This window comes from Mesoplodon mirus (genome assembly GCF_964341445.2).
Source record: "Mesoplodon mirus genome assembly, chromosome: 11".
NCBI classification, from domain to species: Eukaryota; Metazoa; Chordata; class Mammalia; order Artiodactyla; family Ziphiidae; genus Mesoplodon; species Mesoplodon mirus.
Window position 1 is genome coordinate 47,388,198 of NC_138987.1, and position 21,706 is coordinate 47,409,903.

General features: G+C 36.3%; 1 protein-coding gene across 5 annotated transcripts in view; it reads left to right on the top strand.

Annotated features, from left to right (window-relative positions):
* The first annotated feature begins 1,125 nt into the window (after positions 1–1,125).
* Positions 1,126–21,706, top strand: part of LRRK2 (leucine rich repeat kinase 2) — a 139,142-nt gene continuing 118,561 nt past the window's right edge. For all 5 annotated transcript variants that reach the window (XM_082635717.1, XM_082635718.1, XM_082635719.1 and 2 more), the window contains exons 1-7: positions 1,126–1,407; positions 1,687–1,772; positions 6,181–6,290; positions 8,780–8,868; positions 12,164–12,298; positions 14,704–14,838; positions 17,240–17,371. In XM_082635717.1, the coding sequence (XP_082491843.1) occupies positions 1,254–1,407; positions 1,687–1,772; positions 6,181–6,290; positions 8,780–8,868; positions 12,164–12,298; positions 14,704–14,838; positions 17,240–17,371 (841 nt within the window). In that variant the 5' untranslated portion in view covers positions 1,126–1,253. The remainder of the gene's footprint in view (positions 1,408–1,686; positions 1,773–6,180; positions 6,291–8,779; positions 8,869–12,163; positions 12,299–14,703; positions 14,839–17,239; positions 17,372–21,706) is intronic.

Sequence of the window (21,706 nt, forward strand, 5' to 3'; positions counted from 1 at the left end):
TTTTTTTAAAATTAATTAATTTAATTAATTTATTTTTGCTTGCATTGGGTCCTCCTTGCTGTGCGGGCTTTCTCCAGTTGCGGTGAGCGGGGGCCACTGTACTCCGCGGTGCACAGGCTTCTCATTGCTGTGGCTTCTCTTGTTGCAGAGCACGGGCTCTCTAGGGCACGGGGGCTTCAGTAGTTGTGGCTCATGGTTTCTAGAGCTCAGCCTCAGTAATTGTGGCCGCTCGGGCTTAGTTATTCCACAGCACGTGGGATCTTCCTGGACCAGGGCTCCAACCCGTGTCCTTTGCCTTGGCAGGCGGATTCCTAACCACTGCACCACCAGGGAAGCCCTCTCTTTAGTTTTAATTGCACTGAACTGAAACTCAAATTTTCAAAAGCTAATTTTAGTGGCCTTTTGGCCAGCAGAGCTTCCAGATAACTAACAGGAAAAATGTTTTTGTTTCCTTCCCTACAAACAGCCACAGCAACCATAGAAAAGCATTTAACTGGGTCCATTTTGGTTGCTTAAATCTTCGTCCATCCTTGGGGGGAAATTACTCATCTCCCTATAGTGGTAACTATAAAGAGAATGTTTTCCTAAAAGGGGCCAACTGGGCGGCTCCCTCTTTTCCCAACGCCCCGATTTCTATTCTTAGATCTCGAGATCCGCGGCAGCTTTTATTTTTCTTCTTCTTCCTAGTTCCCAGACCTTCCGCGGGGCTGCAGGAGTCCAGGCTGGTGGGTCGGGCCGCGTGGGCCGCGGTGCAGACGCGCGCCTCGCCGGCCGCTGCAGGGCCCGGGGACTGGGCACTTGGCGGAGTCCGCTGAGTCGGTTTCTTCCTGCGCGACTCCCGGGCCGCGCCGCCGCGGAGAGCGGGATCCGGTCTCGGGAGGCTGCGCCGGCCCGGGGTCCCGTCTCGGCCGGCGCGGGGGCCACGGCCACTGTCACCCGGGCCGGGCGGGCTCTTGCTGCGTCCTACCCGCCTGCCACGGTTCGGCGGGCACCGCACCTCAGCCGAACCTCTCGCAGGCCCCAGAGCTGTGTTTTGGCCCTGGGTGGGGGAGGGGGAAGCAGAGGAGGAGAGGGAGCGGGCCGGGGAGGGCGGCGCCGGACGCGGAGCCGCCGCCTTCGCATAAATGGGCGGGCGTGGGTGCAGATGGGGTCAGCCGGGAGCGCTGGTTGCGGGCGGTGAGCTGGGCTCGTCTTCTGACCGGAGCGGCCGGCCTTGGTGCGGGAGGGGCGGCCGGTTTGGAGCAGGGTCGGTCATGGCCAGTGGCAGCTGCCAGGAGAGCGAGGAGGAGGATGAGGAAACTCTGAAGAAGTTGATAGTCAGGCTGAACAATGTCCAGGAAGGAAAACAGATAGAGACGCTGGTCCAAATCCTGGAGGATATGCTCGTGTTCACTTACGCCGACCACGGTAATCGTTTTCCAGGGAACTGTCCCTTTACCGTCCCCCGCCCCGGCCCCCCTTCCCCCCCTGGCCTTTTTCACAAACTTTCTCCCCCCGAACTTTGTGGCCGCACAAACGTGGATTCTTGAGAAGCCGCAAACTCTCTACTCCTTAGGGCAGAAAAGAGCTGACAATTCTAGGAAGGTCTTGAGCTCACTTCTTTTGCTTTCTCCCTCCTTTTCAGACTTAAAAAGGGTGCCATGAATCGTGACTTTGCTACTTTTCCCTAACCCCCTTCTTTTCCAGCCTCCAAGTTATTTCAAGACAAAAATGTCCACGTGCCTCTGTTGATCGTCTTGGACTCGTATATGAGAGTCGCTAGTGTGCAGCAGGTAAAGGAATTGTTTTCATTTCTCCCATTTCCCCTTCTCATTGGAAATAGGTGTTTTTCTATTAATATTCTATAACCAGAGTTCTGGGTTATTTCTGAGATTTGTCCTGACAAACTGCTGACTGTGGTTTTAAGATGGAAGCGTTTTCAAATCATTATCAAATGTTAACGGTGTAAGAGGGCCAACTGTGTGCTCCCTAATTGTATTTAAGAAGTAAGTTTATACAATCGGCTGACAGAATATGGATGGTGGTGGGAGGGGAATAATAATGGATTGAGGTTTAGTTCTGACATTGGCTCGATGGCTAGTTCATCAGTGCTTAAATAAAATTATTCTAAGAATCTTCCCAATGTGCAGCATGTCCTACAGATGACACAGTTGTGAATAGTTTGGGAAAGGGGAATAATGAACAGTAATAGAACTAATAATAATTAAATTAATAAAATGAAGTTACTGGCAAACTCTCATAGGTTTAAGGTTTTCTTTTTTTTAAACTTGAAGACAGATTTCTAACCTTCTTTAGTTGTAGTACACCTTGTATCATCTAAAGAGAGTGATGTTTTAGGATTCCCCTATAAGTTTAAATCTATACTTCTCAACCATTTTCATATAAAATGAATGTAAAAATGAATCTTAGAATCTGCACCGTAGGAAACCCAGAAATTTGTTACATATCTTAGATATATTTAAAAAGGAGCCTTAAGATGATAATTAAGGATGATTTACAGTCAAAACAAAATTACTGCCTAAGGTTAACTTCCTTTGTAGATATTGAGATTTGGGGAACTGAAATTACTTTTTTCATTTGCATGTTAGATCCTGAAGGGAAAGAGAATTGAACTTTGAACTCTATCGAGGTGCAGTGTTTCTTAATACCTACTTGAGAGACTAGACAGATGTAAGAATTATCTGGATCTCTTAAGTCTGTATCCGTCTATCTTATGCTAATCTCTGTGTCTAGCTATGTCTAGTTTGGGTGAAACATATATCTAGCTTCTTTTATATGAAGATGTTTATATCTCAGATAAATGGTTACTTTTATTTTTCTTCAACTGAAATATTTCCCATCTGACTATTGATTTTCAGGCTGTTAGCAAAGATCATGAAAAAATGGAGGCATGATAAAGACACTGTTCTTTTTAACACCCAATGTCTGAATTTTGCCCATGAAACATGAGTCACTCCCTGGCACTGACCTATCGTGCTTGCTACTCTCCACCCACATCATCCTTCTTACTTGCCTCTGCTTTGGTGTTCCAAAGTGCCTTGTCTGGCAGCCTCCGTTACTTGGATTCTGTTCTTGGTAGAGTCTCCTCTGCCAGGTACAACTCAGAACAATTGGGCCCCAGGTGACCTTCGGTCTGCAGGGTCTAGAGGAGGCAGTGCTAGACTTGAGAATCCAGGGAAGCCTGCAACATTCCCACCACCTAATTCTTCTTCATTTTAGAAACTGCCTGAGCCTGGACATGTTTGTTTGGAGTAGTTATGACTGTCACTCAATATCCTTGCCCAGTAGGTACCAGCGATAAATGAAAATAAGGAATTGTCTTTTGATTTGGTAATTTAATGGAATAGAATTATTAGTTTCAGCACAAAATATTAATCTACAAAGGACATTATGTATATTATATCATTTGATTCTCGCTGGACTCTCACTGTCCTCTCAGAAATCTCACTGAATGTTTTTTCCTCAGAAATAAGTAGCTCATTTAGGATCGCAGAGCTAGTGACAGAGTCAGGACTCAAGCTTCACACACCTTTAGAATCTTTTTCCATCATAGAGTAGGTGCTGATATCATAAGATTTTTGCGCAAGTAAAAAGTACCATGGTATGGTACAAATACTGTGGCCGTGCTACACACAATGACATTATCGATTTAAATTATCATTGATCTTATCAAAGGGATGTGGAGTGGGGTAGCTCTACTGATATTTTAATACTCCACTTAAAAGAAAAAAAAAGTTTTTCCTTCAGATTTCTTCATATTACTGGTGAAATTAGTATAGATATTCTTTAAAGCTTTATATCTTGAATCAGCTGGAGGTGCTGAATTAAAAGCACTTGATGAATTTAAGGAGTTAAGGCAAAGTACCCTTCAAAAGTAAATAGAAGGTTTGTTTTCAGAATTCATTTAACATGATATTCCAGACTCTGAATTTTTATTTTCAATGTCTTTTCATATTTTATTAGTTCTCCTTAATAAATCACAATTTTTAGAGAATTGGTAGTTAGGCTGCTGTCTTATAAATTTCTTTTCCTGTAAGTCATCTGATCATTTCTCTGTGGTTCTTCAATTTACGTTACTTCTCTTTATCCACACAGTTTCCACCTTGATGTAAGTGAGTGAAATATATGAAAGTGACTAAAATTTTCTTTAACCCCTAGACTCTTTCCCATTGTGCATTACTTAGACACTTGAGTTTACAGAATAATTATAATAAAGTGAAACTACCAATTTAATTGTATTATAACTGTACAGGATGGGAGCCTTCTCTTTTTGAAAGATAAGCTTTTAATTGAATACATTAATGGATCAATTGTTACCTCTGCTTTGCTGCTAGCAATTCTATTTAATCTTGGAAGCTCAGTTGCCTCAGTCTTTTTGCAAAGCAATTACTGATGCTGCTGCTTCATCAAGCAAAACAAAACAGGTTTTCTCCTTGAGTCAGCCATGCAGGTGCAGAGATGAGTATAGCATCCTGTGTGATTTATGATTTTATATTTCCCACCAGAAACTGTTCCAAATGTTAATTTTTGAAATACTTGGGGAAAAAAGTCTTGATGATTTTATGAAAGCACAAAAATAGCCAGTTTCTATGACATCCAGATTGTCAATATCTGTTCAGCTTATGTGGAGGAGGTTGTCTACTTAAATATAGGCAAAAATAGCTGTCAGGAATTGCTTCCTTTTCAAGGAATTTGAAATCGTGTAAGAGAAAGTGATGACAGAGTAAAGCAATTCATGCTTAATCCAGAAAAGATCTGGAAATAATATTGTAAAGAGATCTTATGTAATCACTTTTATCTTATTAAATACCCCTTGTTTATTCCTGTAAACAAGTAGGAAACGTGCCATTATTCCTTTTTGGTTGCGTAGAGATTTCTCCCCTTTTCACTCAACCCTCTGTACCACTCAGCTCCAACTCACGTATCCAGTCTCATTTAGCAATGGGCCCCTCTTTGGCAGCCTCCTCACCATTTAACATCTTACTTTACTTCCTCACAACTCATCAGTATTAGAAGTTTCCATTTCCCTATTTTGAGTGACCAAATTTATAATTCTTTTGAAATCTGGCTCAAATCCTACCTTTTCTGTATTATATTCTTCCCTGAGTAATTCTAGCGAATCCTGCTTTCAGGATTCATATTATATTGGTATTTATCACACATCATGCTTAGGCACTTTTTCATTAATCTCTAGATCTGCATGTATATGCATTTTCTATTTTCTTTTTCTGACCATATCAAGTTTAGTTCTGTAATATAGTAGAAAGAATTGAAGAGTCCTTAAATTTGGGGAGGAAACTATAACAGGAAAAGTGAGTTAAATTTAATCTCCAGTTTGGAATTAAAATATCGTACTGAAAAAAATGTATGTTTTTCAGAAGTAAAGAGCAGCTTATTCAAGTTGGCATCATGTATAAATGAGCTGAACGAAGGTATATTTAAAATGCATCAGGAAGATCATACTTAATTTGGAAATGTGAGAGAGTTCAGGGACACTTGTGATGTCTAGACCTCAACAGCTCATATTTAGGTGTATGGAAGAAATCTAGAGGGATCCACTGAGAAATTCTACCTCCTCTCTATCTCATAGTGCCTTTCTCTTTTACCTATGAAAGATGTTACATTGTCATCACATGATGCTACTTCTTTTGCTATTTTTTCTAGCTCCATTATCTGGGGAGCAGTCTTTCCTGATAACTTACACTTTGCCATCAAAATCTCCAACTTCCCCTAATCCTCCATTCCAAACTACTTCAATTCTTCTTATAATTAAAGTACTAAGTATTTAGAAGGAAATCTGTCAGGTAGATATGCCTTAAAAAGTACGAAGCCCTGAGAATAGCCTTTCCTGTACTTCATAATTTTGGTGTGTCCTCTAAAACTATTTTTTCGTGTGTTTTATTTCCTTTTATACAGACAATAGGCAGTCTATTGCCTTCATTATTCATAAATGTTATAATATTTTTTGTATTCCTTTTCAGTAGATTTTTGAAGAAAGATGTATTCTAAGTATATGAGTTGCTTTTCTCAGCATTTTTAGAGTATCATTTTGTTTTAAAATAACTATTTTCAAATAATGTAGCCACTTATTCTATTAAGAATGAAGAGATTCTTTGACTGAATATATTCTATTTGTTTGGTTTTTTTTAAAATGTGAATATTTGTCTTTCTTGTTTTTAGGTGGGTTGGTCACTTTTATGCAAATTAATAGAAATCTGTCCAAATACAATGCAAAGCTTAATGGGTCCCCAGGATATTGGACATGATTGGGAAGTCCTAGGGGTTCACCAGTAAGTATGCAAAAACAAACTCCATTGAATATTTATCTGTACATATGACAACCGTTCCCTTGATACATTATATTTGCAATCCAAGCCAATCTAGTAAAAATCCTTTAAAATACATATAGTTTTCCTTGAATTAATGATTTACATTTATAGAGAGCTTTTGACTCAGAAGTCTATAATCTATTTGAATTAGAAAACTAACATTTGAGGTAAGAAGTCAGGTGTTGTTATTATTTTAGTAATTTAATAATAGGTATACAATTGATTAAGTTGTAGATTGTTAATGACTGCTTATGAATTCAAACTAAGGAAAGATTTTTTTTTTCTTCTTTTACTTTTTAATAGTAGAACTGACAAACCACTACTTCAAAACAAAAATATGGGAACTAAAATGTTAGTTCTATAAATAGTAATTTAGAAGTTTATGCTTTACTGTCTTTAAAAAGTACATTTATGTATATTCATACATATATATTTAATGAGCTTAAACTACAGCTTTCAAAATGAAGAAAAAAGAGGAAATATCTTTCAGCACATCTGCAGCCAAATCTTGATAGCTATTTACCAGCTATATTATTGCAGTTTGCAACATAATGACTTCTTAAATGAGACTACTTCTTTAGCCATAATTAGTTAAGAAAAACTTTTCTGAAAAAAAATGTGTTTCTAGGAAAATCCTTTTTGGATAACTTTGTTTCTTGACATTTAAGAAAATATCTTCTGTCATCAACTTTAGGTGTTCTTTATACCTAATGTGACTTTTCTTTACCACAGAGAAGTGAATACTAATTGCTTCCAAAGGCATATTGCTTGTGGAAAATGTAATTTAAAGCAAAACTAAATTTTACATCTTTGCATTATTTATTAGTATTAACTGTGGCTGCAGATTTTGACAAACCAGAGCTGTTTGTTCATAGGCGAGCATGTCTGTGCTTATACATTTTTCCATCTTTGATAAACATGTGTTGCTGTTCTTCGGTTTCTAGAATCTAAAGACTGTGCTTTGAAAAGAGACTATTTACAGTTAATAGGTGCTCTCATCTCCAAACTAATCTCTGAAATTCTATGAGTCAGTAGTAAAGAATACTGCATTTAATGAGGAATTAGACAAAATATGCCTGCAATTAGTAGTTGTAATGTTATGTGTCCCTTGGTTTGGATGAGAATTTCCAAGATCCCCAAAGATTAGCCATCTATAACTTTAGGGAGCAATGGAAAACTCATCTAGTCATATTCTGGTATAAACCAAATGTTCAAATTAACTTACCTAAGCGTTTCTACAGGGAGTTTCATTCACTCATTTATTTGGTCACTCATTATTCATTCATCTTCTGTTCGTCAGGTATTACACTCCTTTAGGCCAGAAGTAGTGTGAACAGTGTAGACACACTCGCTCTACAGTGGAGCATATTAGATCATTACCAGCAAATATTTATTGTAAAACATATCTCCTTATATTCAAGGACTTTTATCTCCCCAAAGGCTTACAGTACTAAAGAAGAAATCTCTTGTGTGGTGTTGAAGTCAGGAATAGTGGGAGTGGTGCAGGGAGAGGTAGGGGCAGCATAGGTAGGAGGAGAATTGACAGAGTCAAAGGACATGGTCTCTCAATTCCTCACCTCACCACCTGGAGACCACGTGCCGTTTCTTGGATCTAGGTGAAGCCATGGAGGCTCTCTCTTCTCCTAACAATAGAAAGCCAAACAGCACTGGGGTAGGAATAGACTAAAGATTGTATATATATATATTTTTTCGGTACGCGGGCCTCTCACTGTTGTGGCCTCTCCCGTTGCGGAGCACAGGCTCCGGACACGCAGGCTCAGCGGCCATGGCTCACGGGCCCAGCCGCTCCGCGGCATGTGGGATCTTCCCAGACCAGGGCACGAACCCATGTCCCCTGCATCGGCAGGCGGAGTCTCAACCACTGCGCCACCAGGGAAGCCTAAGATTGTATATTTTAGAATTGATAACTCAGGGGCTCAAATTTAATGCATTTGAACTAATTGAATACTATTGATAGACTAGGTTCACTTTCTGTTATAAAATATCAATTTCTCTTTCAAAAATAGTAAAAATCAATAATATAAATATTCAAATGGTTAGTTTTTATATACAAGCTAACATTTTAATTACACCTCTCTATAATAATATCAATGTGTACAACATATAATTCACAAGTTTGTATCACATATAAAATGATTGATCCCTTGGTGCATATAACTCAGTATTATTTTGGATATAGAATTGGGTGAAATAGTTAATAATTGAATTTGAATATTTAGAGGAAAAAGTTATAACTTTTCTATTGAGACTCATAATAATTCCCTGTTAATCATCGTAAACCTGACTCAGGTTTACAGGGAGAAAAAATACACTAGCTTCAATATAGGGAATGAAATACAATGAGATGAATAAAAATGTAGGTGAGTAAAAAACAATATCTGAAAGAGCAAACATCTAGGTATGATCTTGATCTTTGTTTTTAATTACAGACTGATTCTTAAAATGCTAACAGTTCATAATGCCAGTGTCAACCTGTCAACAGTTGGATTGAAGGCCTTAGATCTTCTCCTAACTTCAGGTAGTATATACACACATTTTTAATGTTGACTCAAAAAAACATTTAAAATCATTTGCTAAATGTGTTTTGATGTTTTTTGTTTAAAGTATAATCACATAATATAACCTCAATATTGATGATTTCCAAAATTCTGTGTTTCCATTTTCCTTTTTTAAAAAAATAAATTTATTTATTTATTTTTGGCTGCATTGGGTCTTCGTTGCTGGGCGCAGGCTTTCTCTAGTTGCGGGGAGCAGGGGCTACTTTTCATTGAGTGTGTGGGCTTCTCACTGGGTGACTTCTCTTTGTTGTGGAGCATGGGCTCTAGGTGCGTGGGCTTCAGTAGTTGTGGCATGTGGGCTCAGTAGTTGTGGCTTGCGGGCTCTAGAGCACAGGCTCAGTAGTTGCGGCGCACGGGCTTTGTTGCTCTGTGACATGTGGGGTCTTCCTGGACCAGGGCCCAAACCTGTGTCCCCTGCATTGGCAGGCAGATTCTTAACCATTGCACCACCAGGGAATCCCCTCCATTTTCTTTCCTTATCTCTTTTCTCTACACTTTTTCTCTCAAAAATACCACCCAACATCTTGGCCTTAAACAACGCCTTATATATTACTCCCAAATCTAATGTCTGTCACCAGCTTTGCTTCTCAGATCTGGTCCCACATCTCACAGTCTCATTAGTTTGATAGCCATATATGTCATGACCATATTGCACTTCATTATATCTCTAATATGTTTTCTATAATATATGCTCTAGAGTATGACATAATAGTAATATGTCATAATAAAAATATATAACATTTCTTCTTGAGTGCTTGCTAAATGCTAGGCTTAGCATGTAAAATACTTAATATGCTTTTAAAAGCATAATCCTCAAAACATCCCTTGAGTTTAGTATTTTATCTCAGTTTTCTAGAGAACACTGAAGCATAGAGAGACTACCTCAGCCAAAAACTAGTAGAACCAGGGTCTGATTTCACATGTCAGGTTCTTTCCCTGAGTAAACTTATACTTGGAGGATAATGGACCTGAAAACAAAGAATGTTGCTGTGGTGCAATAGTTGTGATCATTGCTGTGACAGACACTTGCTATGATGTAAGGTTCTGAGAAGAAAGGCTCCTTTCAGGGAAGCTAAGCATGAAGGATAGGGTGGATTTCCTTCAAAGTGTGAAGGGTGCTTTAGGTCAAGAAAACAGCATGTGCAGCGTTGCAGAGGCCTGAGAGGGGCTGGATGTGTGGGTGGTAAGATTTTTAAAGGCCCTCATTGGCCATGCTAAGTGATGAAGGTCCAATAGGAGAAAGAGAAAGGAAGAAAGAGGGTGAAGATCAGAGAATGAACTGAAGAGGGATAGGAAAGGCCAGAAGGTACTCACCACTTCACCAGAGCCTTTTATTAAAATATATAATGGGTACTAACTAGTCTTAACCATGATTTATTTAAACTCATCCTTGGGATCTTTTTTTTTGGTGGGGGTGGGGAGGTAAAGATTTATTCTCCATTTGGCAATGGACAGGAGGTTTATGAATTTGAGAAATCTCCCAACATGAATATATCAAGGTTAGCAGCATGTCGACAAATAGTAATTTGACATGTGTTTTGAAAAGACTAGTTAATTTCTTCCACGTAACATTAAGAATTTTGAGCTTTTAGGAAAGTTTGTAATGTGTTTTAGAGTCCATTTCAGGTACTTATTAGAGGCTAATTTATGAATCATTTTTTTGTTTGGCTTATTTGTTAACTGAGGTAATAGTTATTGGGCATTTACTGCTGTGCTGGATGCTAGAGAACTCTCAGACAGATGAGGCAAAGTTCCTACAATGTAGAAGTTCACAGTCCTGCACCACTGTCCAATATAACTTTTTGCAATGAAGGAAATGTTGTATATGTTCAAAATCATGACAAGTAGCCACATGTGGTGGTTGAACATTGGAAATGTGAGAAAGTGAATTTTAATTTTATTTAATTTTAATTGATTTAAATTTGAGTTTAAGTAGCCTCATGTGATTGGTGGCTACAGAATTGGACAGCACTGACAAACAGATAAAAAGCATTTAAAGAAATGATTTCAATGTAACGAGGAAAGTACTCTAACAGAGATATGAAGAAAACCACCATAGGAACAAAGAGAAGAGAGCAGCTAAGCTCATTTGTAGGAGTTAAGAGCATGGTCATGACCTGCTTTAATTTTAATCCAGCTCTGCCTCTTATTTGTTCTACTTTGGGCAAAGTCACTGCATCACTTCTGTGCCTCAGTTTCCTTATCTCTATCTAACATGAGGATTGCACCTACCTCACGGGGTTGTGGTGGTTTACACGTGTTAGAGTGAACTATCAATACTTCAACCTATGTCTGACATGTTATGTGCTGTAGAAATGTTTGTTACGACTGCCACTCCTACAGTTTTTATTGACAGAATAGGTACTGTTTGTGTTATTTCTTGATTTAAGGTAGGATCATATTTGGTGCAGGAAATGGCAAAGGCATTCCATGAAGCTAGTGCAAGTGCAAAAAGATATCAAAAGAAATGTGTTTGTGATGAGCAAGGAGTTTAGCATGTTTGGAGTCAGTAGTGCAGGGAGGGACGTGAGGCTGATGAGATACATGTAGTCTGTGAAAAGTCTTGTTTGTCAGACTGAGGAGTGCGAGAAGGCCTTAGAAGACTTCAGCAAGGGATTTACAGATCCCATTTGTGTTTTAGAAATATAATGCAGCAGGTAAACTAGTTAGGTAGGGATTTGGGCCTACCAGAGCAATTATGCAATTGTGTTTGCATTCTAGGTGAGAAGTGTTGGGGTCCTGAACAAGACAGAAATGGAGGGGCCTAGTTCAAAAGGAGTTTTTGAGATATTTAGAAGTTGGACTTGAAGGACTTGGTAATGAGTTGATTCTTTGACTAGTCAGAGAATGAGAAGAGAGAGGGAGGATGAAAGAAGGAAGATGACTGTAGTTTCTCTGGTAACTATTGGATGGTGGTTATTGATGAAGAGATGGAACTGGGGTAGGCTAGGTTTGGGTGGCCATGGAGTATTCAGATGGTGTGGTCTAAGAGGCAGGTAGAAATGTTTCAGGAATTCGGGGCAAGAGGTCTTGGCTATGGGTATTGATTGGGAATCACAAGAGTTATGGTAAAGTGTACTGGGAATTTATCTCATTTAGAAAGACTGTAAAGCTTGATAGGTCTAACATCTGGGGCAATTAAGTGGTTCATCAAAAAGAGAAGTCCACAAACCATTCATAGCCCTCATGTAGAAATGAAGACATTAAATGTTAAAGCAGCTATTTACTTGGAGCATATTGTTCTCTTTGAAATAGGTAAAATCACTTTGCTGATATTGGATGAAGAAAATGATATTTTCTTGTTAATTTTTGATGCCATGCGCACATTTTCAGCCAATGACGAAGTCCAGAAACTTGGATGCAAAGCTTTACATGTGCTGTTTGAGAGAGGTATTTAAAATGTCAAATTCTTTATTTTGATATTTATATAAGAAGAAAGGGTTTATAGTGGGATAAGTAGGATATAATTATGATAATAAGAAAATATCTGAAATTGTACTATTTATTAAAAGTTGGATTGTCAGTCAAAGATAAGTAATGGAGTTAATTCAGAAATATTGCTTGTTTTTGCAGAATGAATTTCATTCATGGATTATCAATTATGCAATTGTAGTAAACTTTCTTCCATTGCTTAACAAGGCATAGGTTCACTTTGCAAACTGTACGTGTAGTAGTTAAGGAAGAAAAAGTAATACTGTGAAGCCAAGCATAGGTTAAGTTTGGGTTTATGATGTTAAGTCATCACCAGAGTTTTAGAAATTGCTAAAGGCTCTGGATAAAGAACCAAGAGGTTTACAAAGTGTCCCTTAGGAAAAAGACTAATATGTATTTTATCACATGACACTGAGAATGATGACAGAGATAACCATGTAATTTTATAGTTGGTTGGAACCTTTAGTCCTTCCACTGGCTTGATGAGGAAATGGATCAGAGAAGTGAAATGAGCAACCTGCCGGAGAGTACACAGCTAGTTATCTCCATTACAGTTCAATTTACCACAGTTTTTGAGAGCACCTTTTGTGTCATTATGAGAGCCAAGAGTGCTAGGAGTTTAGGATAAGAATAACGTATGTGGGCCCTGTGTTCATATCAGTTTACCTACTCTAGTTTCTGGAAGCTCCAGGAATGGAAATTCTACTGTTTAATTCCCTGTCTTATTCCAGAAGGACTTCAAATAGCTTATAGGTATTTATAATACATTAGAGGAAAAGAAAAATGAATGAGGAAATGGGTGAAGGGAAAATGATATGAAGCTAGGTTAAATTTACTGCTTACTTCAGATCCTGTATCATTGCGAAGGGATAATGATATGAAGCTAGGTTAAATTTACTGCTTACTTCAGATCCTGTATCTTTGCGAAGGGATGGACCAGAAATTTGGTTCTTTGCTTCCTATCAGGCAAAGAGGTAAACATCATTGGTTACAAAGTTACTTGAGATAAAAGTAAAATCATTAATCACAAGAAACAATCAGTCTCATGGGAGACTTGAGAAAATACTCCCTTGGGTTTCCCTGGATAAGTTGATAAAATACATACAGTTTGCAAGGAGCACAGTGTATTTCAGTGAAAGAGATTCTATCAAGAGTCAGAACAGCATGGGCATGGGGCTCAGCTCTCTGGTGGTGGAAGAGAGGAATGGAGGAACTGCATGTCTTTCAGGCTGTCTTCTCTAAATGTCATATCTTGAAACTAAGCTTTTGATAAGAATTGGGCAGAATAGAGTTTGAGGAATTACTGTCTTGAGGGCTTATAATCTTCTGTGCTGCAGTTTAAGGAGCACATTCTTATTCGTGAAATAAGGGTTAGCATCACTCACCGGCATTGTGGGATCCATCTAGGACACATGAAGAAGCACCAGGGAATGTTAAAAAGATGATCTTATTTGATAGATCAGTGCTGACAGTATTGTGATTGTAAATGTAGAGTAGAAACATTTCTGAAGTTTTCAAGAATATGAAGTTCCCCAGGACTTAGTGGCACGTGTAAAGTTAATTTTCAAAATTTGAAACTATGCTCTGGAAGCTGTTTCATAAAATGAGAAGGTTTGGTGATACTTCTCATTTATTAGAAGAACCCAGTCAATTTCACATTATATTATATGGACTATTGGTGTAAAGTTGAACAGCAAAAAGTAATGTTGATTATGAAGAGTGACACTAACATTTATGTCAGTGTCCTTCTCAGGCTAGATAAACCAGATTTTTATACATGTTTTTGAGGTTCCCACCCAATAAAATGACTCCAAATGAAACTCATTGGCTTGATCTCAAGACTTTAATTATGAAAATTAATGATGACAATTTTTGATCTCTGATGAAGTCAAGACCATTAAGATAAAGTATTTCGAAGTCTAATTACTTGTTATTTGCTAAAGTTCATTCCTCTTGAACTCATGCATTTAGCTGAACTGCCCTTCAACAATGTACCATTAATCACTCCTTCTTAAGTATTGTCATATGTTCACTTCAGTCGGTCATCTTTATTATTCATTGATTAGTTTTCTCTAGAAGCTTTCAAGTGAAATTGTAAATAATTTTATTTTTCTGAGAACTGTTTGGTCACTACATTTCAAAACATGGAATAACTAATATGGGTCAAAACAATTATTTTAACCTCAATAGCTTTTTTCCCCATTATAAAATTCCTAGGAAGGGCTCTTTGCTAAACTATAATGTTTAATTTATGTTTGTTGTATCTACTGTCTTATCTAATCATCATGAATATTATATTTTTGAGTAATTAAAATTTTATATCATGTTTGAGCTCTTTCGGTATTTTGTCTTTCATTTTTTAGTTTCAGAGGAGCAACTGACTGAATTTGTTGAGAATAAAGATTATATGATACTGCTAAGTACATTAGAACATTTTAAAGATGAAGAGGAAATTGTGTTTCATGTACTGCACTGTTTATATTCCCTAGCAATTCCTTGTAAGTAGCCTGCATACATGGTTTCATTTTTGAATCTGAAAGATTACAATATCTCTTCTTTCTGAGTGTGTTTCAAAAATATTTTTATTATTTAGAAACTTGTAGATGCTAAACTCATTCATTTATTCACTTAATAAATTTTTATTTATGGATGCTGTACTGCTACTGGCTGTGGGCTTGGTGCTGGAGAAACAGTAGCAGAAAATATAAACATGTTTCTTTTCTGACGCCATAGTACCCCACAAGATACAGATAAGCATGGAAGTGATTACGAAGTATTATAGGGCAAGTGTTGGCAGAAGTACCTAGGGTTTTGAGAACAAACAAGATCTCTCAGCAGAGTATTGAATGATGAGGAGAGCTTTGTGTGCGGAGAGGTGTGAAGTGAAGTAGAAGTGCAGGCAGTATCCCAGGCAGTGGGCATCCTAAGCATAAAGATCCTGGAGCAAAAGAGAGCATAGAGGAATCAAGATGATAAAAGTAGCTCAGTAAACTGTATTTATAAGTGTGTGCACGCATGCGTGTGTGTAATACACATGGAGAGCCCTGAGAATCTGCTCCTGTGCCATTTCATGGAGGTAGGGGAAGGGCTTGATGAGAGTCAGTGGATGAGGCTGGAGACATAACCAGATCCTAGGGCCTGAAAAGCCACAGGAAGGAGTTGGAACTTTATTGTGATTCTTGTTTAGCATTTGGGTGATGCTATGAAATCTAGCCACTTTTATAACAAAAAAAGTACAAATAAGAAGAAATTAATTTGCTGTGTATGCTACCAGTGAATACTAATGGACTAAAATAATACATCAGATTTCTATTACTTCTGTTTTGTAACTTCACATGAGCATTCTGTATTCATGTATTACCTGTTTGGGCTTGTACAGGATTTACACATGCATTTATCTGGTAATAATTTCATCTTCACACATGTGAAGTTGTGAGGATTAAATCAGTTAAATAATGTGAAAAATGTAGACTAGCACCTGGTAATGTAATGTAGTAAGTGTGGTTAAAACACTGACAGTATTACTACATGCTTTGTATTTCATACATATGTAGCTTATTATATATAATATGCATATATGGTTTCAGACATAGAAATCTCACAGATGTGAGACTAATCACCTTGTGAAAGAATGCCCTTTCTTAATAATGGTTATAAAATCCATCATTTTCTTATCCATGGAAAGTTAAACTCTTAGAAGTAGATGGGGCAGAACAATAATAGGAAATGGAGTTTAAACTTTTCTGAGTCGTCTACTGCCAACAAACTGAATATATTCTTCATTTTACCTTTCCTTGGCTATACATTTATTTATTTATTTTGTGCTGCTTGTTCTGAAATTCATTCTTTTCCACCCACATCACCATAACTCCAGTGTAAATGTGCTGATTCATAAAGAAAAGGTCAAAGAAAGCAGCAACTAAAAATTTTAAAAAAGCAAGTGTTTTAAACTTTACCTTGGATCTAGAGCAAGTTGTATCTTTGATTCTGAATAAAAGGAGGTAATTGCATTGAGGCCATTTCCTTTCCTTCTTTTTCCATATTTAGTGTTTTTTAAATACAACTTAGACATTAAAAATGTAGGTTTTGGAAAGCAGTTGGTTAGTTTGATTGTGCCAAAAAAGAAAGAAAAATGTTTTGCAAACACCTTTTTTCTGTCTGTTTTAAGAATAGTCAACATTTCATTCAGACATATAAATTAGTTTTCTCCACATAGGTTCACATACTCTATTGATTAATTGCCTTTCCCAGTGGATTCTTTCCTTCCTTTGTGGTTCACCTATGTTTATCCCTTAGTTATACATTTTAATATTATGTCTCTCCTCTCCCCTTCATCCATTCTTTTCCCCGTCTATCTCAGAGCCTTCAGGAAGCTCGGTTTTGCTGCCTTTTACACTGGCTGCTCTTCTGCTGCCCTTCTGGAATGGACAGGAAATAGATGATAGCTGATTCTATCTCTTCTATTATGTGATATAATCTTGATTTTCTTTCTGTTGGTTTGAGGAAAAGGAGCAATTAAAATCCGTTATCCAATGGAATAGTGCCTCATTCGGAAACAGGCCCCAAATCCATTTATTTGAAAACTTACAGCCAAAACTACGTATTTTGACTGATATAAAAAGCACTCTCAGTTTTCCCTTTATTTTCTTTAAGTTTTTAAGCCAAAAATACAGGAATAAAGCAACTTTCCCTTAATGCTAGAGATGAGTCCTAAATCGTATTATATTAACATCGAACAACAGTAGCTATTTATAGCTATTTGACAGAACATGATATTTAAATTTGGAAATGTAGCCATTATACTGCCATATATTTAAAATCTCTGTAAGGTGTCTTTGTATGCATATTTCAAAGGGGAAATGATTACCTTATTGAAAATTACGATTTCTTTAAATTTAGGCAGTAATGTTGAAGTCCTCATGAGTGGCAACGTCAGGTGTTATAATATTGTGGTAGAAGCCATGATAGCATTCCCTATCAGTGAAAAAATTCAAGAAGTGAGTTGCTGCTTGCTCCATAGGCTTACATTAGGTAAGTTATAATTCTTGGTTAATTTATTGCAGTCTATACGATGTAAGTATATATAGCATACATATGTTTATATTTATGGATAAGTTACATATTGACATACACTGGATGGAAATATTGTAAATTAGCAAACTGTCCTGCCATTCTTAGGTGGAATTTTAATAGGAGTGGCAAAAATAAAAGTGCAATATGAGAAGTCTTATCACTGTTATGCTATATTTTAAGTATTATTATGTAAATAGTTGATACATACAAAAGAATAAGCATAACATATAGAAAATATGAAGCACAGTGCAAAAGAACTCCTCACCCAACTCAAGTATTAGTACATTACCAGTGCTGGTAAAGCTACTCTGGGCTCTGCCCTTCTTCCACTTTCTCTACAGAGGTTAACACTCTCCAGAGTTTTGTGTTAATAAACCTTTTGCTTTCTAAATTAAATTTTACTACATTCATTTATCTCTGTAAACAAAATTGTTAACGTTTGCTTGTTTTTGCTTGATAAAAATGGCATCATGCTGAATGTTGTCTTCTGCAAGTTTTTAAAAGCTATTTTGTTTATAGACTCATGAATATTTTTGCATATAGTTGTATGTAGTATTCTATGATGTGAGTATACCACAATTTATTTATCCATTTTCCTATCCACGGACATTGGTTTATGTCTTGTTTTATGCTATTACCATCTGTCTTGCTATGAAAATGTAAAGGAAGGTGAATATCTTTTTAAATATTTCTTTGCTCTTGGTGCTTCTTCTTTTTGTGGAGTACCTGATTTGCCCTTTTCTGTTTTCCATGGTATAGTCTGTCTTCTTAAAAATTGATTCTTAGTTCTGGCTAATAATGTTTTGGTGGTCAGTTATATGTATCGAAAATATTTTGTCTTGATTGGTGAGCTGTCTTTTTATCTTCTTTATGTGGCTTTTGTGGTATAGTTTAATTTCATGATTAGTTGCTTTGTGATTTACCCTTTTTAATGTATTTTAAGAAATCCTTCCTTTGCCTAAGATAATAAATGTATTCCACATTTTATCCAAAATCTTTCTAATTTAAACATTAAAGTGTTAAAATCTGTTTGAAATTATTTTATACATAGGAATGCAATTACCCCCCCATTTATAATATGGAGAGCAAAATTTATTATATGGTTCATCCATTTCCCAGTAGTATCATATATTGAATATATGTATGTAATATGTATGTATTATTTATAGGTTTATAATATGTAATATATGTATATTTCTGTTTTTGCTGTTCTGTTGTGTTTGTTTGTTGATTTGATTTGCCTGGCTCCATATCAAACTTTAAATTATTATAGCTCTGTAAGTCCTGATATCTCAAAAGCTAATAGGTAAAGTCATTATATATTCTTCTTCTTTGGTTACAGCTTGGCTTTTTTCATGGGCCTTTACAATGCCATATACATTTTAGAATTAACTTGTCCAGTTCCTTGGAAAACTCTATTTGGATTTTGATTAAAATCATACAGAATATATGGATCAATTTAAGAACTGACAACTTTACATTATAATTTTTTCCATACAAGTCTTGCACATCTTATTAGTTATGTCTAGGTACCCTATTTTTGTTATTATAAATGGTGTCTTTTTTAAAATTGTATTTTTGAACTGTGTATGTGTAAAGAAATGCAAATGATTTTTTGCATATTAATCTTATCTAAACTCTTATTAATTGTAAAAATTTATTTATAAATGATCTTAGGTTTTCTGTGTAGCAGTTACTTAATTTGATTTCCTTGTCTTCTTGCATGGCCCACAATTACTAGTATGGTGTTGAATAGAAGCCGTGATAGTAGGCATCCTTGTCTTTTTCTTGATTTTAAAGGGAATACTTTATATTCTCCCATCCAGAATAATGCTTATTATATGGGCTTTTGTTATTGTTATTGTTGTTGTTAATCTTGTTTGTTTTGTGACAAGTAGCTTTTATCAAGTTAAGAAGTTTCCTTCTGTTTCTTGTTTGCTTTTATTTTAATATGTGGGCTTTTTAAAAAGAATTGTGAATATTGAATTTTATCAAATATTTAAAAAACTTTAAGATCATTTGTTTTCCTCTTATCTTGATAATATGGAGAATTAGAATTGCATGTACAGGTTTTCTAATAGTAAGCCACTTTGTACGCCTGTGATAAATTCAAGTTGGTCATTTTATTAGATTTTTTATATATTTATAAAAAAACTAAAATATAAAAAATATAAAAAATTTATATATTTATTTTCAGATCTGCCAGGTAACTTTTGACTGACTCTTATTCGCTCTTCCCTTCCCCTTTCTCTTTTCTTTTATTCTAATTTTATTTCTTTAATCATTAATACATAGCTATCTTGTGTTCTGTATCTGATAATTCCAATATATGAAGTTCTTGAGAGTTTAAACCTACTGCTCCTGTGTTGACTGCCTGTCTGTCATGGAGTCTTGTTTTCCTGTATGTTTGTGAGTTTTTCTTTGATTGAGTTTAATCTCTGAGAATCCTGAGGACCTAAACATCTTATCCAGAGATGTTTGCCAGGAGCTAGGGCACAGGACTGACCTGGGACCACTTTAGAATATTTTTAAGATTCAAACTTGAAGTGGGAGACTCTGATTGAGCTACCCTCCTGTGGAGAGAGTACAAGGCTAGTCTGATCAAGGCTAGTTGATCACAGTGACTCATACTTTCCCACATGGCTACTCTGGCTTGACCATTTGCTTTCAGCTCAGAGTTCCTGTTTCAGCTCCTTGTTGAGCCTTCCCCAACTCCCTCAATACACACCTTGGAGATTTCCTTGATGTTTTTGTGAGGAGAGCAATGCATTAAAAAGTAAATGGTTGGTGAATAGTAAGGTAGGATCCCTAACTGTTGGAAATTGGTTCCGACAACCTTTTCTAAAAAGGATCACCAGAAATGTTTTGTGCAAAATCAGGATTATTATAATAGACATTTGACTTTTCATCACTATAACTTTGGGAAAAAACATCACCATTCATTTGAAAAAATTCATTTTTATGTTTTTATAGTAGAAACTTATATTTTCACTTACAGAAATATGGCTATATCCCCTGTATTCAGAATTTGTATAATTCTGCAATTGATTTTAACCTTAGGAATATTCCTAGGTAGTTTCAGTTAAAATGGAATTTTTATAAATTGAATTCTAATTTGCATGCACAACTTCAGTTTGTTTCTTTCCTTGATAAGCATTTATTGAATGCTTATCATATGACCAAAACTGTGGAGATATGAAAATAATGTCTTATTGGCACATTTCTTTCATATTTTCTAAAGTAGTTTCATATACAATATATAATTTTTTGATCCTTGAAACAATCCTGGGAGATGTGATATTTTTATTATCTCCGTATTTACAGATGAGGACCTATTTTAGCAAGTCTGTGTGTCTTATCCAAGATCACGTAGTCAGTAAGTGGTAACATCAGGCTAAGAATCCAGATTTCTGCATTCATAAGCAAAACAAAGCATTTCTTCTAAAATGTTGTAGCCATTTACTAGTTTATTTCTTTTATCAGGTGAGAATTTAACTCATATTTTCATGAAGAAGCACACAGTTGTACAAGCTAGCTGATATCTGGTAAAGTTTTAAAGTAATTCAAAAGTTGATTTCTTAAATCTAGCTAATAGAGTAGCACATTAATATAGAATTCTCTATTTCATGTTCTACAATTCACCACTCAAGTTAAAACTTGAATGACATACTAAGAATGTGAGTTTACCTTAATCCCTTAAATGAGCCAGATGAATAAGTGGTTTTATTGTCATGATGAGGAAATGGTACTTGATTTTCAAATAGGTCTACAATAGCACATTAAGGGTGGTTGACATTATACTGTTGAAATAAATAAACCATATAAACTATTATATCATTTATAAGTTTTATATTGTTCTGTGACATTTTTTGAAAGTAAAAAGTCATCAAATTGATCTTTTTTTTTTTTTGGCCGCACCTCAAGGCTTGTGAGATCTTAGTTCCCTGGCCAGGGATTAAACCCTGGCCCTTGGCAGTGACAGTGCAGAGTCTTAACCACTGGAGCACCAGCGAATTTCCTCAAATTGATCTTTAGTTAAAGGTGCTTTCTTAGTGACTAGAGAACTTATTGTCCCTGTTATTGTTTCAAAGAAGCTGAATAAAACTTTTCACTTCTTCCTCATAATTAAAATAAAAACCCAAAGTCAGTAAATAAATACTAAGCATTTTGTCAAATTATGAAATTCAGTTATGGGGTTAATGCATTTAAAGGCCTTATACAATGTACTATATATTTTCACATAAATTAAATATAAATGAAAATAAGATAAGGCCAGTCTCACTGATGTTTGCT